The sequence below is a fragment of the Papio anubis genome, chromosome 11 (assembly GCF_008728515.1).
Source record: "Papio anubis isolate 15944 chromosome 11, Panubis1.0, whole genome shotgun sequence".
Taxonomy (NCBI): domain Eukaryota; kingdom Metazoa; phylum Chordata; class Mammalia; order Primates; family Cercopithecidae; genus Papio; species Papio anubis.
Genome location: NC_044986.1, coordinates 93,872,101 through 93,895,115, shown reverse-complemented (window position 1 = coordinate 93,895,115; position 23,015 = coordinate 93,872,101). Strand labels below are relative to the sequence as shown.

At 38.2% G+C, this 23,015-nt stretch overlaps 1 protein-coding gene across 6 annotated transcripts in view; it reads right to left on the bottom strand.

The window, feature by feature from the left end:
* The window catches only part of EPC1 (enhancer of polycomb homolog 1), a 113,871-nt gene extending 93,043 nt beyond the window's left edge, over positions 1–20,828 (bottom strand). The window contains exons 1-3 of one of the 6 annotated variants that reach the window (XM_031652415.1): positions 20,082–20,827; positions 14,028–14,076; positions 12,501–12,588 (exon numbers count right to left, since the gene is read on the bottom strand). Coding sequence is in view for 2 of the 6 variants with exons in the window: in XM_031652411.1 (XP_031508271.1) it covers positions 20,082–20,084 (3 nt within the window). In the remaining 4 variants the exon portion in view is untranslated. Of the gene's footprint in view, positions 1–12,500; positions 12,589–14,027 lie in introns of all 6 variants that reach the window. The other 5 variants (XM_031652413.1, XM_031652414.1, XM_031652411.1 and 2 more) reach the window with 5 other exon arrangements.
* Between the last annotated feature and the right edge of the window lie 2,187 nt (positions 20,829–23,015).

Here is a 23,015-nt window from a genome sequence, read left to right as displayed (position 1 = left end):
GTTTCCTTAAAAAGGAAATCTTAGGCAAAACCAAAATTCACCCATTTTATTTTTAAAATTGTCTTTTCTCCACCCCTTTTAATTTAGCTTGCTGTGTTTCTTCACTGTACTCTAAAGAATGTCTACTACAATGCAAAGTTTAGGAAATCTATGATATGTTTGCATTATTTTGTGATAAGATATTTACCTGTAATTTTTACTGCTATAACTTTCAGTATGAAGCCTCTTCCTTATCACCACCCCAGAAACATAAAAAAAAAAAAGTTTTTTTCCTGAGTTTTCTCTGCTCACTGATTTCCCCTTTTTAAAAGCAGCAATAAAGGTTGCTAGCACATATATGCAGGAACTTTGGAAAAGAAAAGAAACTTTCTGAGGAATGGAAGCCCGTTTACATTATCAGCAGGCCCAGAGAGGCACTGAAATGCGACAGCAGTCATGTCTCACTTCCTCCTTCGGTTAAATAATTATCTCTTGAAGCCACTTGATGGGAGCTCTAGACTGACACCAAGTAGCCATAAATTAAGCTAGCAATGCCACATACTGGACACCATAACTTATACTCCATAGTTCAACACGTATAGTCAGGCTGGGCGTGGTGGTTCACGCCTGTAATCCCTGCAATTTGGGAGGCCAAGGTGGGTGGATCACCTGAGGCCAGAAGTTCGAGACCAGCCTGGCCAACATGGTGAAACCCCATCTCTACTAAAAATATGAAACTTAGCCAGGCGCAGTGGCTAAGGAGAATCACTTGAACCCGAGAGGCGGAGGTTGCAGTGAGCCGAGATCGCGCCACTGCATTCCAGCCTGGGCGACAGAGTGAGAATTCGTCTCAAAAAAAAAAAAAAAAAGTATAGCCAATCAGTAATCAATGTGGTCTCTGTAACCCAATGAGAATTCCTGTCAAAGAGCCCATTCCTTTTTCCCTTTTGCCTTTAAAAACATGCTTGTAACAAAGGCCAAGGAAGCACTCTCCAGGATGTGCCCTGGGCAGCCATCCTCACTTTGGCTTAAATAAACTCTTAAAATTGTATTTTGTGTCTTAGCTTCTTCCCTTAGGTCGACAGCTTTAGGAAAACAAATTGCTAAGAGATATAGTGTTGTGTAGTGGTTAAAAGGTCTGGCTCTGGAGTCAAACATGATGTGGGTTTGAATCTCAGCTCTGCTTTTTTCTAGCTCTGTAAACATGAATGAAATTTATAACTTCTATGAGCTTCAGCTTCCTCTAACGTAGAGATAATTAATGCCTATCTGCAGGCATTGTGTTGGGGACCAGGACATACAACTCCAAAATATGACAGTGGGAGACCGGAATATGCCACCCCCAAAATATATTTCTTTGGCATATTTGAGCTGCTTATTCTGAGAAGTTGCAGATACAGTAGTAGTACTGAAAAGCCATCCTTTGTTATAGAATACCCCCCTTTTTCTAAGAAAAATAGAAAAAGTTACGATTATAGTTTACTGTTTTCTCTTCTTTTCTCTTTTGTGCATTTTCCCTGTACCCCACTTCCTACTTAGACATTTAGAAATGCAATTATAACCTTTTACCTCCCCATCACCAGACACCCCCTACAGGGCAAGTTCATCTACGTGCTTCCAAGCTCCAGAGTGGAACTCTCACCCATCAGGAGACTGCTTTGAGAGATAATATTCAATTTACAGCCCCAAATGTCAGAGGTGTTTGAACCAGAGCAACTCTATCTTGAGTAGGGGCTGGGTAAAATGAGGCTAAGACCTACTGGGCTGCATTCCTAGACACTTAAGGCATTCTAAGTCACAGGATGAGATAGGAGGTTGGCACAAGATACAGGTCATAAAGACCTTACCAATAAAACATGTTGCATTTGAAAACTGTCATGATGCTGGTGGTAGTGTAGTGGAGGTCCCTCTCATCACTATCTTGGTTTTGGTGGGTTTTATCCAACTTCTTTACTGCAACATGTTTTATTGGGAGGCTGAGGCGGGTGGATCACAAGGTCAGGAGATCGAGACCATCCTGGCTAACATGGGGAAACCCCGTCTCTACCAAAAATACAAAAAATTAGCCGGGCGTGATGGCGGGTGCCTATAGTCCCAGCTACTGGGGAGGCTGAGGCAGGAGAATGGCGAGAACCCGGGAGACTGAGCTTGCAGTGAGCCGAGATCATGGCACTGCTCTCCAGCCTGGGCGACAGAGCAAGACTCCATCTCAAAAAAAAAAAAAAAAAATTAAATTAAAAAAAAGGAGGTATTAATAATCCACCCTTGTTTAGAAGATACTTTAGCAATAACCATAAAAATGGGCAACCAGCAGCCTTTGGGGCTGCTCTGTGTGTGGAGTAGCCATTCTTTTGTTACTTTGCTTTCTAAACTCACTTTCATTTCACTCTGTGGCCTTGCCCTGAATTTTTTCTTGCACGAGATTCAAGAGCCCTCTCTTGGGGTCTGGACTGGGACTCCTTTCTGGTAACAGAAGCATGTGATATAGTTTAGATATGTGTCCCTGCCAAAATCTCATGTTGAACTATAATCCCTAATGTTGGAGGTGAGGTTGGATGGGAGCTGCTTGGATCATGGAGGTGGATTTCTCATGAATGATTTAGCACCATCCTCTTGGTTCTGTTCTTGTGACAGTGAGTGAGTTTTCATGAGATCTGGTTGTTTAAAAGCATAGTAGCACCTCCCCGCTTGCTCTCTCTCTCTCTTGCTCCTGCTCTGGCTATGAGAGTCTCATTCCCCTTTACCTTCCACCATGACTGTAAGTTTCCTAAGGCCTCCCCAGAAGCCGAGCAGATGCCAGGACCATGCCTCCCATAAAGCCTACTGAAGCATGAGCCAATTAAATCTCTTTTCTTTATAAATTACCCAGTCTCAGGTATTTATGGCAATGCAAGAGCAAACTAATACAGTATGCCTGCTACAAAACTCTCTCCCACCTGGATAATTTTTGGCCCATGAAGATGCCAACTCAACTGCCTGGTAGATAAGGCACCAAACTAGCACATGGATACCCCACCTGCTTGCTTCCTCCACTGTGTGCCATTCATGTTAGGCCCCCTTTTAAAAGTGTCTGCTTTCTGCTCCAGAAGTGAAGCAGTACCCTTAAGGCAGGAAGCCTGTACTTCTTCCCCTAAGCTAGCTTTGGAACAAAAAGTCACTTTCTTTATACCACACCTCCTTATTAAGTGAACTCTGCAAGTAGCCAGCTACTGAACCTGTATTTCTGCTATACTTTTGTAAAGAAATTTGCGTCTGTAAAGGAAATCTATATTAGTAAAAGTACCCGTAACAGGAAGAGGGCTGTTCCAGACAACTTTTTATTACCTAAGAGACCATTTTATATGCATAACAGGACAATCTTTATTCACCATACAATTTCTCTCCTCACCCTCCCATTATTTGTGTGCTCCCCACCACCCACCACCATCAAAAGCCCCCATCCTATTCTTTTCTGTAGCTAAGGATGCTATACAAGCTTCCATCATCTGATTCCTCTTTGAGTCTCATATTTTGTGGGATGTATGTGCATAATTAAGTATGGTTTTTCTCTTGTTAGTCTGTCTTGTGTCAATTTATTCATAGCCCAGCCAAAAAACCTGGAAGTCATATTTTTTTTTGCTCCTCTACAGTTGTTTGGAATCAATAAATAATTCATGTAACCAAATTCTGTGAGTTTTTACTTCGGGATGGGTATTTCACAAGCACTATCTTTTAATCTCTACAAAGTTTGTTTGTTTGTTTGTTTTTTGAGACAGAGTCACTTTTGTTGTCCAGGCTAGAGTGCAATGGCACAATCTCGGCTTATCGCAACCTCTGCCTCCCAGGTTCAAGCGATGCTCCTGCCTCAGCCTCCTGAGTAGCTAGGATTACAGGCATGCACCACCTCGCCTGGCTAATTTTGTATTTTTAATAGAGATGAGGTTTCTGTCCGTTGGTCAGGCTGGTCTTGAACTCCTGACCTCAGGTGATCTGCCTGCCTCAGCCTCCCAAAGTGCTAGGACTACAGGCGTGAGCCACTGAGCCTGGCCACAAAATCTTATAAGACAGCTTCAGCACCAGTCATTATAATAAGATTTCAGTAAGTATTAGACATTGCCATTATTATTATTATTTCACAAAAAAGCTGAGCATTTTTCCTCCTCCTCCTCCTCCTCCCCTCCTCCTCCTCCTCCTTCTCCTTCTTCTTCTTCTTCTTTTTTGAGGCAGAGTTTTGCTCTGTCACCTGAACTGCATTTTCCCCTTCCTTCCTTCCTTCCTTCCTTCCTTCCTTCCTTCCTTCCTTCCTTCCTTCCTTCCTTCTTTCTTTCTTTTTTTTTTTGTGTGTGACAGGGTCTGGCTCTATTGCCCAGGCTGGAGTGCAGTGGTGCAATCTCAGCTCACTGCAACCTCTACCTCCCAGACTCAAGCCAACCTCCCACCTTGGCCTCTCAAATAGCTAGGACTGCAGGTGCATGCCACCACACCCTGCTAGATTTTTGTATTTTTAGTAGAGATGAGTTTTCACCATGTTGCCCAGGCTGGTCTCTAACTCTGGACTCAAGCAATCCACCCAACTTGGCCTCCCAAGGTGCTGGGATTACAGGCGTGAGCCACCATGCCCAGTCTTGCATTTTTCTCCTTCCTTCCTTCCTTCCTTCCTTCCTTCCTTCCTTCCTTCCTTCCTTCCTTCCTTCCTTCCTTCCTTCCTTCCTTCCTCCCTCCCTCCCTCTCTCCCTCCCTCCCTCCCTCCTTCTCTCTCTCTCCCTCCTTCTCTCTCTCTCTCCCTCTCTCCCTCCCTCCCTCCTTCTCTCTCTCTCCCTCCTTCTCTCTCTCTCCCTCTCTCTCTCTCCCTTTCTTTCTTTCTTGTCTTCTGTTTTCTGAGACAGGGTTTCACTCTGTCACCTGGGCTAGAGTGCAGTGGCACAATCTCGGCTCACTGCAACCTTGATCTCCCAGGCTCAGGCAATCATCCCACCTCAGCCTCCCGAGTACCTGGGACTACGGGCATGTGCCACCACACCTGGCTAATTTTTGTATTTTTTGCAGAGAAAATTTTGTATTTTCACCATGTTGCCCAGGCTGGTCTCGAACTCTTGAGCTCAAGAGATCTGCCTGCCTTGACCTCCCAAAGTGCTGGGACCATAAGCTTGAGCTACCATGCCCAGCCCATTTTTTCTTGAAGAAAGAGTAAGGAATAATTTTCAGTGTAGGGTAGAAAGTCAGTTGCCCCTGAGTATTCTGAGCCAGGTTCTAATTACCTTCATTTTAACATAAATGCTAAGCTGGGTTTATACTAGCTGTCAGTCATTCTTTCCCTTGAACAAAAATACTAAAAACCTAGACCTTTAAGAGAAAGAAATGCTATTCTGAATTTTTAAAAAAGCGTTCCTTCTTAAATAAATTCTCAAACCCTATCCTTTCTCTTTCAATTCACAAAAATACTAGTGTGCACACACATGTATATATAAGCTTCTTTACACCAGGCTTGTAGGGGACACTATTGTGTGTATTTCCAATATATAGTTTCCCTTCTTCTGTCTTAACAGAACTCTTTTTGCCTTTGTTTTCTTGAGTTGTTCCAATAACTGTGCTTTTTCAAATAGCTAAACTTGCACAATCTACTTGAAAAGCAATAGCTGTTCAGCATGAATTTTGAACTATCCTCTGTATAATGGTCTTTCTTAAAATATTCTCTTTTTCTTAATTCTGAGTGGGAATAAAAAACAAAACCCTTTTATGTGCAGAGAAAAAGTCTCATTTTATAATAGTATTGTGTCCATTATGTTGGTTTTTTTTTTTTTTTTGAGATGGAGTTTCACTCTTGTCACCCAGGCTGGAGTGCAATGGTGTGATCTCAGCTCACTGCAACCCGTGTCTCCCGGGTTCAAGTGATTCTCTTACCTTAGCCTCCCAAGTAGCTAGGATTACAGGTGCCCACCAGCACACCCAGCTAATTTTTATATTTTTAGTAGAGATGGGGTTTCGCCATGTTGGCCGGGCCGGTCTCAAACTCTTGTCCTTAGGTGATCCGCCTGCCTCAGCCTCCCAAAGCGCTGGGCTTATAGGCATGAGCAACTGTGCCCGTCCCCATCATGTTGGTTACTAAGGGTATTTTTAAAAAGCAAAAATTTTTTTAAGCCATGTGACATGTTTATAATTAGAGTCATCAATGAATTAAAAATTAATCCATGCTAGGTTACCTTAACTGTATTACGTAGTTATTTGCAAGCTTTTATTTTAAAAAAATGTAAGTTTCAATCCTGGCTCACCTAGTTGAATGATCTTGATGTTAATCTCCCTGGGCTTCTATCTCCTCAGCTTTGAAAAGACTCGACCCTTCCCAACTCTTTCAACTCTCAAAGATAATTTACTTTGAGACATGTGATTTCTAAAGAAACTATGCCTTTAGTATTTTCTAACTATATATTTATCAAGCTCGTCCAACCTGCAACCTTCCAACTTGTGGCCTGTGGGACACACGCAGCCCAGGACAGCTTTGAATGCAGCCCAGCACAAATTCATAAACTTTCTTAACATATTACGAGAATGTTTTTGCGATTTTTAAAAAATAGCTCATCAGCTAGCGTTTATATATTTTATGGCTCAAGACAATTCTGCTTCTTCCAATGTGGCCCACGGTAGCCAAAAGAGTGGATACCCCTGGTTTACATAGTTAAAAAAAGCACTTAAGAGGAGTATAAGAGAAAAAGTTCTGGAAGATATGCCCTAGGGAATGTAATTTCAATCACTGAGTCAGAGAGGTTATGGCCTATTAGTTAGTAATTGGTGACACTTGACACTTAAACAAAATGTTCTTATAGGGTGGTTAGTGGAAATAGCTCTGCCTTAAGTGTGGTCAAATGTGATTTCAGGAATCAGTGTTGTTTACAAATATGTTACTAAAACTAGATACCAAGGATTCAGAATTAATATGAAAAGATGCAAACTTTAGAATAAAGGCTAAAGCAGATCAAAATAACCTTCTAGTAATAAAAGATCTGCAATTAGTCTGATAGTTTCACTGGAAAGTGAGGAGAATTTCTATGTAAGAAAATAATTAACACAGTCTTATTTAGGCACTGAGAAAAATACCAACAAGAAGAACAATAACAGTCGCACTTTAACCAGTTTAACTATTTGAAACATATGACGGAAGTATGAAGAGTACATTTAGGCCGGGGACAGTGGTTCATGCATGTAATCCTAGCACTTTGGGAGGCTGAGGCAGGTGAATCATTTGAGGTCAGGAGTTCCAGACCAGCCTGGCCAACATGGTGAAACCTCTGTCTCTACTGAAAAAAAAAAAAAAAAAAAAAAAAAAGGGAATTGACTAGGCATGGTGGTGTACACCTGTAATCCCAGCTACTTGGGGGCTGAGGCAGGAGAATCGCTTGAACTCGGGAGGCAGAGGTTGCAGTGAGCCAAGATCATGCCACTGCACCACTCCAGCCCAGGCAACAGAGGGAGACTCCGTCTCAAGGAAAAAAAAAAAAAAAAAAGGGACGGGTGTGGTGGCTCACACCTGTAATCCCAGCACTTTGGGGGTCCGAGATGGGTAGATCACCTGAGGTCAGGAGTTAGAGAGCAGCCTGACCAACATGGTGAAACCCCGTCTCTATTAAAAATATGCAATTAACATGGCGTGGTGGCACATGCCTGTAATCTCAGCTACTTGGGAGGCTGAGGCAGGAGAATCCCTTGAACCCGGGAAGAGGAGGTTGCAGTGAGCTGAGACCATGCCACAGCACTCCAGCCTGGGCAACAAGAGCGAAACTCAGCCTAAAAACAACAACAACAAGAGTACTTTTAAATCTACATTACAAAACATGTTTATGTTTCGTATGATGCTTTAATAAGTTTTTTCTAACCTTGTTTTCTTTATTGGGCCCCACCTCTGTGCAAAAGCATTGTACTATATGCCAGGGGAAATATAAAAGAAAATGTTGTTCTTGCCCTTAGTGAACTTACTTCTTATAAACACAAGCAGGCACACCCTGCTTGTAAACTCTGGTTTGAAAGGTAACATTTTAAATAATTTGATATCTTTATATGCCCAGATTTACAAATGATTACAATGAAAAATACAGGTAATTTTTCATGAAGTTACTTTACAGAGTAATTTATTTTCAATTATGATACTGAAGAATAAAGTTTCATGTTAACCAGCTTAATCCCCAAATGTATTCATTGTTTCAGATTTTCCTTATTAAAACTGGAAATCAGTATTCAATAATCATAAGAATAGTCTGCCACCAATTTATTTGGCCATTTAAAGTGATAAATATGAGGTATTATATAATACATGCAAAGAAGTATATATAAAAAAGCAAAATAAGAGAACAAAAGCAGCACACAAAGTGCAACCCACACAGTAATCACAACCTTCAAACGTGTGACAGACATTGAAAGAATCATGAAGGAACACAGACAGAGAGATTTCTCCTTAAGTGTGAAGGTATGAAGCAGTGTGCTACCATCTTCCTCACAAATTGGAGAGAGAGATTCCAGGTGAGTATAATGCAGCTTTTGCCATGGCAAATTCCAGAGCTAAAAAAAATCTACGTGGAACTTTCCAGTTTTCCACTCTTAATATCATTAACCATCCAAACTATGTATGTATGTATGTATTTATTTATTTTTAATTTTTTGAGAAAGAGTCTTGCTCTGTTGCCCAGGCTTGAGTGCAGCGGCACGATAATGGCTCACTACAACTTCCGGCTCCTGGGTTCAAGCAGTTCTCCTGCCTCAGCCTCCCGAATAGCTGGGATTACAGGCGCTAGCCACCACAGCTGGCTAAATTTTGTATTTTTAGTAGAAGTTTCACCACGTTGGCCAGGCTGGTCTCAAACTCCTGACCTCAGGTGATCTGCCTGCCTTGGCCTCCCAAAGTGCTGGGATTACTGGTATAAGCCACCGTGCCCAGCCTTATGCTATTCTTATTAATGTAAAGACTGGCATGAGCCACCGTGCCCGGCCCCAAAATTTTTTAAAACAATAAGCTGAAGAAACTTTTAAAAAGGTTAGTAAGAGATGAATTTCACTAAAAAAATCTGATTAAATATAGATAGTTTTGAATTTTAGACATAAAGAAAAAAAGTTATTTAAAAGTCCAGAAAATTTCATAATCATAAAAATTCAAAATTTACAATTCCATATATTTGGCATATAAAATAACATGTATATTAAACTTTCAATTTATTTTAAAATTATATATATTTTTTCAAGTTTCCCCACTTTTTCACTAGGAAAACTTGTGAATACAGTACAGCCGAATAAATGCATTTTAAAAAATGCAAAATCGTAAAGTCATATAAAGGTGTGTTTTCCAATTGAAATGTACACATTTGCATTGAATTCTGAGTTTGTATTTATTTGAAAGGAAATAATAAGCAGACAGCTGCCTGTTTCTATCCTCTCAAATAAACAGCAGTGCCATTCTGCTGTTAGCCAGCCTAATATAGTGCAACTGTTATTTTTCTTCTTTTCTCTGTCAATCTCTGTTCATTTCTGGGAGAAGAATGCTAAGTTACTAATATAAGTAGCCTTATAAATGTAAACTCATAATTGTCAGCAAATGTTACATAAGCGAATGTCTTCTGCATCTTTCAACTTTTTGGTGCCCTTATGCTGCCCCCTGCTGTCCAGTGTCCACACTTACCGAAAATTGTCCGAAACTTCCAACCTTTACTACTTCTCTTTACTCTCCCTATCAAAACTTACCTGGCAAGAGACCCAGACTGTTGGAGTTTTCCTCCATAATGCCACATGGGTTAACAGACAAATAAAAGAAAGAAGTAGTTCCCTCTTTATTTATCCCTTCATCATTTTCTGGCAATTGACACAAGCATTTGAACTGGTGTTCTCTGGGCAATGCCTGATTTCTACGTTCCCCAGCTTGGGATTCCAAACCCTCGCTGTGTTAGTCCAAGCTACTCTCATGGACCTATCTCTCCCAGTGTCTAACCTCTGCACATCATAGCTTACTCTCTATCTGTACTGACTTCTAGCTGCGTTTCCCAAAGTCATGTGCGTTCTTCCATCCTTGCATGTGCCCACACTGCTTTGTCTACCTGGAAGGTCTTCTCTCAATTTTTATATGCTGAAAGTCTACCCATCCTTCAAGGTTCCAGTCAAAACTACCTTCTTCTTTATGGCTCATGGCGGTTTTTTTTTTTTTTAATGTAGTAGAAATTCAATAAAGATTTATTTAATGAAAGAAAAGCAGATAATAAACCTTATATTCTATCTGACTCATTAATAGAGTACTTGGAGAAGATAATGATCTATTCCAGCGAGCATCTTTAATACTGCAAAATCCATACTCCTGAATGGGATGATCTTTTAAATTCCCATAGCACTGTGTAAGGCCCATTTTTATCTCTGAAATCAGGTTTGCCTAAGAAATACAGAACTTAGAGCACATCTTGAGTACTTATGGCAAGTCTGGCACTATTCAAGGCACTTTAGATGCACTAACTCATTGAGTTCTCACAACAGCCATGTGAGGTTAAGTAATATTACCTTGTTTGATAGAAGAAGAAACTGGGGGCCTGGACAATTGGTAGTAAAGGGCAAAGTTAGGAACTCGGAACAGATCAGACAAAGCCGTGTACTTTAAGTGTTCTCCTAATGTCTGCAATAGAAATGTGGATGGAGAGGCTTCTGGTCAGCTATTCTGGAAGCTAAAAAACCTTGTCAATAGAATAACATTGGAACTTGTGACCACATAGCCAGACAAAGCAATGAGAGAAATTCAGTCAGTCAAGGAGCAGAAATATCTGGAAGAGCTGATTGCCCTACGAGACAATGTGGAAGAATATGACATTCTGCCAAGTTCAAAGGTGTGTAGATTTAGAGATAAAAGACAGCTACATATTCTAAAAGTATAGGAAGTGCATAATCCAGGTATTTTTCAACTGACTTAGCCATAGATTCTAACCTGACTTGAAAATAAGTAATGATATGACTCAATATCTAAGACAAGTAGGCCTTCAGAATATCTTTTTTTAATATAAAAATACCAGTAAATATAAATAAGGCTCAGTACACCCCATCAGTGTCTCAGACAAGGATCTAGTTGTATTCAAACCAAAACCACTATTCGTCAAAAAATTTGAACAAACTAAGAAGGCAGACCAAAAAATTCACTGGGGAAGGTAACACCCCAAATTGTTTGGGTAGGTCATAACGGTTGTTTTAACAGGTAAGCATATTTTAACTCCAGAAAGATTTAGAATGTGCTGTCGAAAGTACTGCAATATTTTTTTAGTGTAAGTAATTGTACTATTTAAGAACACTTGACCTAATGGAATAGGAGGTCAGCCTATTAGACTTTCAAGCAGAATTCTTACTAAGTTTATGTGTATTATTGAAACATTAGAGCGAACTTAAGAGTTACCATGTTTAGAAGTTAAATTAAATTATTAGATCTGTAAGATTTTAGCTTCTTGAAAATGTTTACAAAGTACTAAAGAAGGCAATTATACGTACGAAATTTATAAATTCAGTGTTAAAATTTGGGAGGTGTTTAATTAAGTCATGCTACAGATAAGACCAGATATTATTTAAAGGATCATGATTTCTAAAAGTTGCAAGATTTATGAATGTGATAAGATTTGTATACTAAATTTTAAAACATAATGGAGAACTACTACTTTGAATATGTAAGTTAAAAACTTTTTATATATATTTTAAAGACTAGAATTAACTTCTGAATAGCCTTTCAATAATATAAAACTCACTCTGAAGGGCATCATAACTGAAGAGGAGTTACAGGGCTGGTTTTCTTCCAGCAAAAGTTTATGTTCATTAGGCAGTCAGTTTATTGCTTCACTCCACAGAACTGGTTTCAACGTCGTTAATCTTTATTTAGGTCTGGGCCTCCCTCACCTTCTAGGAGATGGATTGTAGGTTTTGAAAGATGGAGATGAGAAGTAGCCTGGCAAGTCTACAAAAACCTCCCCCAAGTTTTTGGTTTAGTGGCTTGCTTCAATAGCCGTCAGCCTGTCTGTATAACTTAGCAATTCTCAACCCTGACTGCTACGATCCCATGGACAACTTTGGGAAATTCTTATTTCCAGATCCCATCCAGTCCAACTAAACCAGAACTTTTTAGGGTAGGGCATAGACATTTTGTTTTTAAGTTTCTGGGTGATTTTCCATACAGGCAGAGTTGAGAACCACTGGCGCAAGAGTGTGAGCCTCACATGATCTGAAGGACCCAGGATCATTCTAGACCAGGACTGTTCAATAGAGCTTTGGGCAGTCATGGAAATGTGCTATAAACCTGTGCTGTCCAATATGGTAGTCACTACCTGGGTGTAGCTATGGACCAACTGAAATGTGGATAGTGTGACTGGGAAAATGAACTTTAAAATTTAAATTAATTCAAATTTAAATACACATAGTCACATGTTACTAGTGAGTACTGTATTGGACAGCACAGTTGTGGAGTTTTAGGCAATTTTAAATGATCTGAGTCTACTATTAAATAGGTGCTGAATGACTCTTTTTAATACTAGACCACACTAGCCCAAACTTACTACTTATGCCTCTTCAGGATACTTCATACCAGCTTCTTAAGAAGACCTCCAATGGTATGGAAGGATGGCTTGAAGCTTATAATGGCTTCTGAGGATAGAAAGGACATGGAATTTGCTGATTTTTTCCTCCCTCATTTAGGTTGGCAATTTGTTTCTTGAAAAATGAATGAACACCTTCAGAATTAAAAATTTCTGAAGTCTCATAGCTTAATAATGGAAACACAAAGCAATTAAACTCTTGGAAATGGTCCTCTTCATTCTTTGGCATGTTGCAGTGTTTTTCAACTGGGGATTGTGACCTCTATCTTGGAGGATGGAGAGTTTCCAGTGGATTGGAGCAGTGGCCTGAGTTTCAGAGCTAAATATAGGTCATTGGCATGGCAGCCTCCCTTTCTCAGTCTCATGGATACTATGTCCTACTAGTGAATATGGGGCATTGGTGGTTGGTGGAATAAAATCTTGAGAAGAACAGCAAAATGACACAGATTCAGGTCTTTCACCGATGGACCTTGATATTGAGCAAAACTAAACTCTACTTTTACCTACTTTGAAAAAAATCATTTGTAAAGTATGAGTGCTATTTTAAAAAGTTAAAAATACATTCATGAATCATTGGCAAATAAATTTTAAATGTGATATTAACGCTAAAGTATAAGGAGAATCCTCTATGGCCAAGCGTGGTGGCTCATGACTGTAATCCCAGCACTTTGGGAGATCGAGCGGGTGGATCACCTGAGGTCAAGAGTTCGAGACCAGCCTGGCCAAAATGGTGAAACCTCGTCTCTACTAAATACACACACACACACACACACACACACACACACACACACACACACACACAAATTAGCTGGGTGGGATGGCGCTGTAGTACCAGCTACTCAGGAAGGCTGAGGCAGGAGAACTGCTTGAAACCAGGAGGCAGAGGTTGCAGTGAGCCAAGATGGCACCACTGCACTTCAGCCTGGGCAGCAGAGGGAGACGCCATCTCAAAAAAAAAAAAAAAAAAAAAGCCTCTTTCAAGTCTTTGCTCAGCTTTCACCTTTTCAATCAGCCTACCCTGACCATCCTATTTATTAATTTCTTTTGCCAAATATTAAATGACACCCTTTCAAAGTTTACAATCCATACTTCAAAGCCAAAATACTTATCATGGCAGACAGTATCTGATACTCTAGAGCAGTGTTCTCAAATATTGTTGCCTGGACCAACAGCATCTCATCATCTGCGAACTTAGAAATGACAGTTCTCATGCCCCACCACAGGCCAGTTGAACCTGTAACTCTTGTGGCGGGGGCCTGGCAATCTGTGTTTTAATAAGCCATCCAGGTGATTCTAGGGCACACCAAAGTTTGAGATCCACTGATCTAGAGTACAACAAAACCCCTCAAAATGTCCCAGAGGTGAAAGCTTCCATATATGCCAAAGTTATGAGGACTGAAACATTTCAGTACATACAATTGGCCTTATACATTGTGAAATAGATGCCAATATTCCATCTCGACCTAATGTTATGAATCATGAATTTACCTGCTTCAATAAGGCCTCACTGAATCTCTAGGCTTTGATCTTCTTTTCCCTGTAAAAATTAGTGTGAAAGAATTTCATGAGATGTTCCTGAAGAGAGGAGGTAATGTACAAGTACAAATCTATCGGACGCAAATTCAACATACAAAATTTCATCTGTATATGACTGATAAATCAGAAGGCCAATTACTCATTCTAGGAAAACATCGTTAGATTTACAAAGTAATAAATTAACCAGAAGATTCAACAGTAATATCATAGAGCGCATTTAAAATACAAGTCAGGCTGGGCGCGGTGGCTCATGCCTATAATCCTAGCACTTTGGGAGGCCGAGGTGGGTGATCACCTGAGATCAGGAGTTCGAGACCAGCCTGACCAACATGGTAAAATCCCATCTCTACTAAAAACACAAAAAAAAATTAGCTGGGTGTGGTGGCGGGCACCTGTAATCCCAGCTACTTGGGAGGCTGAGGCAGGAGAATCACTTGAACCCAGGAGGTGAAGGTTGCAATGAGCTGAGATTGCGCCATTGCACTTCAGCCTGGGTGACAAGAACGAAACTCGGCCTCAATAAAATAAAATAAAATAAAATAAAATAAAATAAAATAACAGTTAGAGAACACCAATTTTACAAATATCTCATGTGATAGTAAAGAAGAGGAGGTAAGTACACAGGTTCTGATTTCAGACTTCCCAAGTTCAAACTCTAGCTTTTTCATTTCTATGTAACATGGGCCTAGCCTCAGGGGTATAAACCTCTCTATGCCTCAGTTTCCTTGACTGCAAATGGGGTATAATAATTGCCCTATCTCCTAATTTTGTGTGAGGATTTAATGAGATAGAGGTAGCGTTTAGGCTAGAGACTGGAACATAGTAATCTCTAATCAAATGTTGTTTTTGTTATTTTTAAAATTAGCCCACGAGTGACATATCTGGCCACTGAGAAAACAGATACTAATGTTTTAATCATTGAAGAATGTTTATACAAAACAGTTCAAGTTTATGCAAAGCAATTAAGTGCTAACCTTATTGAACTGTAAATATTAAGCAGGTGTTCACCCTTCTAAGCATCTTCCCTAGTTAAACCAATCCTGGTAATTTCAGTCCCCTTGTCAGTGAGTGGTTTAGGTGTGAGCACGTCCTACAAACTTGGCCAACGAGCTCTAAGAAACATTGTGCTATGGGGCTTCTGAAAAATGATTTCTCCCCTTACAACAAGATGAATAAGAGTAACTCTCCTCACTTTGGATATTTTAATATTAGGATATGATGCCTGCGTCAGCGGCAGCCACTTCGTGACTATGAGGACAGACATTGCTGATGTTATGGCAACGTAAAAGGTTAAAGGAACTTAATAACATTGTTGAACCAAACCTAGAACTCACTATTGAACCAAATTTAGAACTCACTTGCCACCTGATTATTCATTTAGTTGAAAAAATAAATATCTTTATTTTTTATGCCACTATCAGGAGGGTTCTATGTTAGTATGAAAGCAAACTAAATAATATAACACATCCAGCTACTATAGATTAATTGGCTGTATGACACAATAATCTGGTAACTTTATTCCTGAGATCATCTTAACCCACATAGAGATTCCTTAATAAATAGTTCCTTCTCCTCCAATTCATCTGTATAGAAATAACATCACTCTTACTTTCCTGCTCCATACCTGATATGTTTAACTAATTAACCATTAGCTAAGTGTCTAATTATATTATTTTCATAAATTAAAATATCTGTTTTTATTTTTAAAATTTCTGTTATATATACCATTAGAAATTATTACAGAAGGTTCTAAAATAAAAATTTTAGTTCTAATATAATACTTCAATACTAATTTTATTTCCCTGCTTCATCTTCACAGTTTATATTTACCTTGATGTTTATTTGATGATACTGTGAGCAAAATGTGAAAAATGAGGCCTTACCATGTTTTAGAAAATGTTTTCATCAAATTGATCCCACAGGGACATGCACAAAACTCCTACTACCAGAGTGATCCTCTCTTCATTTCTTTTCTCTAGCCAATATGTCAAAGTTTTATTTCTCATTTTGCAATAGGAATTTGTATTAGGCAACCATCTGTAGCATCTATTTGGGTTATATCTAAAGCTTAAGGGCTACATCCTCTCCCAACCCCAATATGTGAGTACTTGATGCCCGAATAATGGTCCTTCAATGGAATACCACTTGTCAAATCCTATTTAAACAGATCTAAATTTTAAAAATATTTTTTGGCTTTCCTTTGGGAACCTCACACATCTAAGACTTTAGATTGAAAGTGTCTTTAGAACTCTGAACCACGTTGGAGTGTAGACTCCATTACAGCAGGAATCCTTGCCTCTTTTACTTAATATTGCACCCTAGCGTCTTTTCAGAATGATACATAATGGATGGGGGAGGATCTAGAATAAACAAACCCCCGAATAAAAATAAAAACAAATGTTGAGCAAATCAAGTATAAAATCTACTTTTAACTTTTTCATAAAAATATTTATAAAATTATACATCTGCTTTACTTTCCCTTTAGATTCTCCATTTGATAATCATTTTGGAAAGATCAAAAGCAAAGTCCTAACACAAACACACATTTTGTGTATCATTTTCCTCTTGTTTTCCTTTGCAAAACCATGCTGAGGACAGCAGTGTATCTGTATCGTCTTATGGAAAGTAGTAACACATCTAGCAAATAACAGAGGCAAATATGCACAAGAAGTGGGCAGAATTGGAAACAGACAATTTCAGGTTTATATTGTATGTGATTTCACAGGATAGAATTTTAATTTATATTTTCTTCTTTTAAAAAAATTCATTCCAAGGTAGATTAGATGAGCCCTGGCTAATATTTTTAGCATTTTATGTTTGGTCACCTTAACATCTCTAAATCTTTCTTCCCTTTGTTTCCTCACCCTACCATTACCTATTACCTAATGAGTTTGGCTAACCTGAAACTTCCTCAGTCTTTAACAATACTAATGAATGTAAGTTAATAAATTAGGAAATTGAATTGGGTCATTACATTGTCTTAATATAATTGTCAGTTTATCTGTTATTGATCGAGCTCCATAATTTCAAGTTCGTTTTTCTGAGGTTTATTGTTTGGAGTTTGATTTACGGATCTCCATGTCTTTGGCATGATTTCTTTCTGCTTTCTGCAACCTGTTTTTTGGTTATTTCACTACTCATTAACCCCTCCCTCCATCAGAGGGATGGGCAGGATGAGAAAAATGATATGACGATATAGTAAATTTTGCTACTTGCTATTATCTGATAAAATTGGTGTGCAAGAAAGAAATAAGTATGTAACTGTTGACTAAAATGGCATTTTGGGATTTTTAAAAAATAATTTTTTATTGTCCATGGTCTAGCAACTGTTACCATGAAAGACTGAGTTAGTTCTCTATCTACTAAATTTAATAAATAAAGGTTTTTAGTAAAAAAATTTGTTATAATTCTAATCACAATCACACCAAGCTCATGAACTTTCTATAATTTCTATAATTTCTATAAAAATGTTATCAATTGAAAAAATTAATGTCCAAGGAATCAAGAGTTAAAATGAAGCTCAAGGTGGATTTTAAAATGGAGAATAATATAAAATAGTGAATTGTTTTTGTCTCATAGATTTCAACCTCCTTAAATACATAGTGATGTAAGAGTCACATATAAAATGTTATCTATCATATAAATATATATGAAGGATTTTTAAAAGTGAAGATTTAACTGTAATAGTTACTTCATAATCAATGATGTAATAGTCAATGATGTAGGAGAACAAAGAGCATTGCATAGCTACATATGGACTTCATAGCATCAGTTTGTTTTTAAAAGGGGGCTACATTATATACACATGTTTAGTTTTCAGAGATTAAATAAAATAAAAATGATCACCATTCTGAATAGCAGACTATTTTAGCAATACATGTGTTGGAAAGTATATTTTATTTGGTAGATCAACTTCAGAGAACTAAACTCTCCAGCATAACCAGAGGGTTAGATAATATATTTACACCTGCAGTATTTCATTCTATAAATAATCTATAATGTCAAAAACCAGCTTTGATGGGGCATTTACATTTTACGAATAGCTAAAATGTGACAGTGAACATTTTCACATTTTTATAGCATAGTATAAACAAAATATGGGCATAATACATAATTATTTTTGAAGTTCAAGGAAAGGGTTATGTAGATAGAGTATAGAGACACAAAAATCAGAAATACTATTTTTAGCCATTTTCACACATCCTTTTACTTCAACCTGTTAAATGATTAAAAAGTGAAACGAGCATTTACATATTTCAAAGTGGATAAACACACTAAATAATAATTCTTGACATGTTCACTCTTTCAAAAAATAATCTCTTCAATCTTATGGAAAAGTGGTCTAGTATACTATTTCAGTTGTTTTTATTTTATGTGGCAAAAAAAAATGTTTTAGGGTTCAGTTACTGATTTGTCCCACTTTCTTTTTGAACTAAGGGCACACTTACTATCTCCATAAACAACTAAAATATTTACAGAGACCAGTAAAACCTATGTCAGATCGTAACACATTTTTGTTCTTGGGAGGCTTTGGGCCTAAATCCCATGTTCTCTAATCAGATAACTCTCAGTAAGAACAAAGATGGAAAAGATATAATCCTGCATTTAGATATGTGAACATCAAAATTTTTAAAGATAAAAGCAACTGTGCACATATTCTTAAAAAATTATCTTATTCCAAAATATTTGTTATTTTATAAACAAGGCTATCTGTAAATTCAGTTGAAGTATCATTTCAAAATGAAACAAATAATAATGTAGGAATTATTATATGACTATTTATTAGAAAAACCTCAGGAGAAACTTAGAATAGTCATTTAAGAAATCCCTAGATTCAAAATGAAATTCAACTTTTACAATGTTGAAGGAACTAAAACTCAAATGTTTGGTTAAATTGAAAATACACTAACACATGTAATTTTGTAATATAAGGAAAACGCAAAATGTTACTAAAAAGATAAATCGACAGCTTATTATTGAATAATTGTGATATAGAGATGATAAATCAGATCAGATAAAACAACTGCAAACTGCATGCCTGTCCCTGATGTTCCCTCGACTGGTTGTGACGACATGTCTGCTCTCACCACAGTTCACAGTTCACAGAAAACATTTAAATAACACAACTGAATATTTCCACTGACTAAAATGAACTTTCTTTAAGAAAATAAAGGGAGAAGAGAATAGATCAAATCTTGCCCCACCTCTTTTTTTTCTTCCTTTTTTCTTTTAGTGAAACTGACATAAATTGTTGAGGAGCACTACAGCGCCACCAACACAGATCAATGCAAAACAAAAAAGATCTCCCACCGTGTGCAAAAAGAAAAAAAATTAGAAAAATTCCAAAAATTACAAAATGTCTCCCAAATGTACCTTATTGGAGAAAAATAAGCAAGATCTGCAAAGATTATCTAATGAAGAGCTTCAAAGAAATAATATCGTAGACTACAAGTTGAGACTTGATCAGCAAATAAAAGATCCACTATTTAGTAACAGCCATAACTTAATATAAACCCGGTTATGTCAACCTCCACCTTCATTATACCAAGGGCAGCTTTTCTGTAGTTTGTATCCAAGTAATCTATCAAGAGAACCACAATAGGTCCATTTAAAAAAAACTATATCCATAGTTTGCCTGCTGATAATTGAGTCCTGGACAAATTAGGTAAGACATAATTTTTATAAAGAGGATATGCACATATTTGGCATTGCCAACATTACTGGCACAAAACAAGTCCATCTTGAAATATCTGAGTTCCTCTGTAGTTCACAGTAATTAAAGTATAATTTATATTATAAACATTTAGCTTTAACAATGAAAAAAAAACTATTTTTTTTTTCTCTTGGTAAAAATTAACCAGGCAAGATTAGGTAGAACGTGCAGAGATCAAAGCTAAAGAAAAATACAAAGATTGGTTTTGTTAGAAGAAACACAATGAAAATCCTTTTTAGCCGGTGGCTCTTTCGAAGACTGAATGACATAAATGGTGAAAATTACAAACTTACCATTAGTGCAGGCAAAGAAGACGGCAGTTCTTGAAAAAAAATTGTAACAATATAGGCTGGATACTTGTGTCTCTAGAAACAACAGCCTCCAGGCAGCATACGGATCTTCCAACATCTTTAAAATGTTTGGTAAATAAAAAGTAATACTTTCTTCCATGATCGGCGGCCGAATGGGGTGGCTTCCCCCAGGATCTATGGGCGTTTGGGAGAAATCGGAGAAATATCCACAGAAGATTAAAAGCAGAGGAGGCAGCACAGCCAGAAGACTCTGGGGTTAACAACTTTGCGATGGCAAGCAGGCGAGCGCTGATTGGCTGGGAGGGCAGTGTCCCTACAGTCTGCACTATCCCCCGCTGCCCCCGCCTCCTGCAGCTCGGAAAAAAATGCAGTGTGTGTGCCATTTTACACTGGGCTTTTAAAAGCACAGCCACCCAAATGACAAAAGTCTAAGCTCGCTATTAAGTGACACTGCAAGACAATAGCACCCACGGCTGCCTGTGAGCTCGGGGGAATGCCCCTTTTAACATCTGAAGGAGCACTCTGGCTTCTTGGATGTGGGTTTTTTTGTTTGTTTGTTTTTGTTTTTGCTTTTTAAAACAGCATTATCATGTTTTTCTTGAGCAAATTGTTGCTCCTTTCCAAAACGTCGATAGATCCTCCGCATGCAAACCTGGCCATGTAAAAACTATGTCCATCAAAATATTTTTTCAATTTGATCTCATGAGGGTACCTAGAGAAGCCAGTCATCCTGGAACAAAATTCATGACTCCTTTAGCTCCGAGATCTCTAATTCCTTGGGAAAAAAATACGTAATTTCTTATTCACAGTAACTACCATGTGTGCAAAAGTAAAATAAAATAATGAATTTAGCGGCTAAATGAAAACAATAGGCATATTCCCGCCCCCTCCCCCGCCCCCCCTTAAAAATTGTTTCAAAAACCTTTACCGGCTGGCAGACTTCTACCACTCTGCCTTACAAACAAAATGGCTGTGGTACTGAGTTTGGGATCCTCCCACTGTGCCTCCTCCTGGCCTCCAGGAAGTGGTAAAAATCCAAAATAAATACAGTACTGAAAGTACACCATTGAGTCTGAATTCAGGGGAAGCCTTTGGTAAGAGGGTCTTAGAATTGTGCTGGTCATTATTAGTTTTTAAAAATTGTTTTGAAAAGAACATCAATCACTAGAGATTTACTTGACTGTAATTTGAACTTCCTGCTTTACATATTTATAAGGTCTTTCACCTATCTTGGCAGGCTTTCAAATTAAGTGGGCTGGGAAATTTGATGCTCCGTCTCTAGTTGTGAGCTGAGTCAGGTATTTGGTGTTTGCAACTGGGCTTTTAAATAAAGACAAAGTCTAAGACGTTAAAAAAATGAACGTTAAACTGACGCAAGACTATGCTTGCTAATGTAAAGTCAGAAAAGTCGACAAAGATTGTAGTGTGTTAAATACTGCATACATGTGTTAACATAGTCAGTAAAAATTCTTTGCCCACTAAATTTTCTAATGAGTCAAGGAGAGAACAGGGTTTAAAGGAACTGGATTAAGAAAGGAGTGGGGAATGATCTACATTCTTCACAATCTCTTCCCCCTCCACACACACCACACACATACACACACACATGCACATATGCACACACATACACATACATGTATATACACACACGTTGGTCTGGTATCCCTGCCTGGCATTTAATAGGTAACATTCTTAGAAAGATGTAGCTAGGGTGACTATGAATTTATCGTCTAACACAGGATACTTTGAGAGTAAAAAGGGCTAATTACAGGACAGTTGGAATAAACAGAGCCTGTCCATGATAAGCTAGGAGGTAGAACTCGCTATGTTTTTAGTGAGACCTCCTTGAACTTTAACTAGACAGGTCACCTACCGCCATGGGGCCTTGGCCAATTTAGATAGCATTTGAGCTAGACCCCTCTCTGGGCTGCATCTCCTGCCTTTGTTCTACTGTCAAGTGAAGTAGACAATCTGAGTAGACTTGGGGTCAGATATATTTAATGAACAGCCAGGGTAAAGAAAATACCTAGATATGCACATCCATATGTGTATACACCTTCATATACTTTATTATCTGTAGATTAGGATGTTCTGTGCACTTTGTAAGATACACATACTTCTGATTACATGCTTTCCTATGGGATAATTTTCTTTGGAGTTTTTGAGACCATATTCATGATATACACAATTCGAGGGATTTTTGGTTTTTGTTTTGATAAAGATAATTTGTAGAATGAAATGTTTCGGGGCAGATTATCACAGAAATACATAAGATAAATAATTATTTTACTGTTTATTCAAACAGTTCTTGAGAACTTAGAATGTGCCAGGCATGATGCTTGGTGCTATGTATATATTAGTGAACAGGTAAATAGTTTATTTCCTCCTTCATGGAGTTCATAATCTAGTGGAGAGACAGATAAATAGCAGGTGAACAAATACAGTTGATCCTTGAAGTATGTGGGGGTTAGGGGTGCCAATCCCCCATGCTGTCAAATATTCTGTGTAACTTTTAACTTCCCCCAAACTGAACTAGTAATAACCTACTATTGACCTTACCAATAACATAAACAGTCAATTAACACACATTTTGTGTGTCATATGTACTCTATATTGAATTTGTACAATAAAGTAAACTAGAGAAAAGAAAATGTTACTAAGAAAGTATAAGGAAGAGAAAATATATTTACTATTCATTGAGCAGAAGTGGATCATCATAAAGATCTTTATTCCTCATTGTCCTCACATTGAGTATCTGAAGAGGAGAAAGAAGAGGAGGGTTTGGTCTTCCTGTCTCAGGAGTGGCAGGGGTGGCAGAGGTGGAGGAGGTGGAAGGGGAAGCAGGAGAGGCAGGAATACTCTGTGTAACTTTTATTGAAACAAAATCTGTGTATAAGTGGACCTGTATAGCTCAAA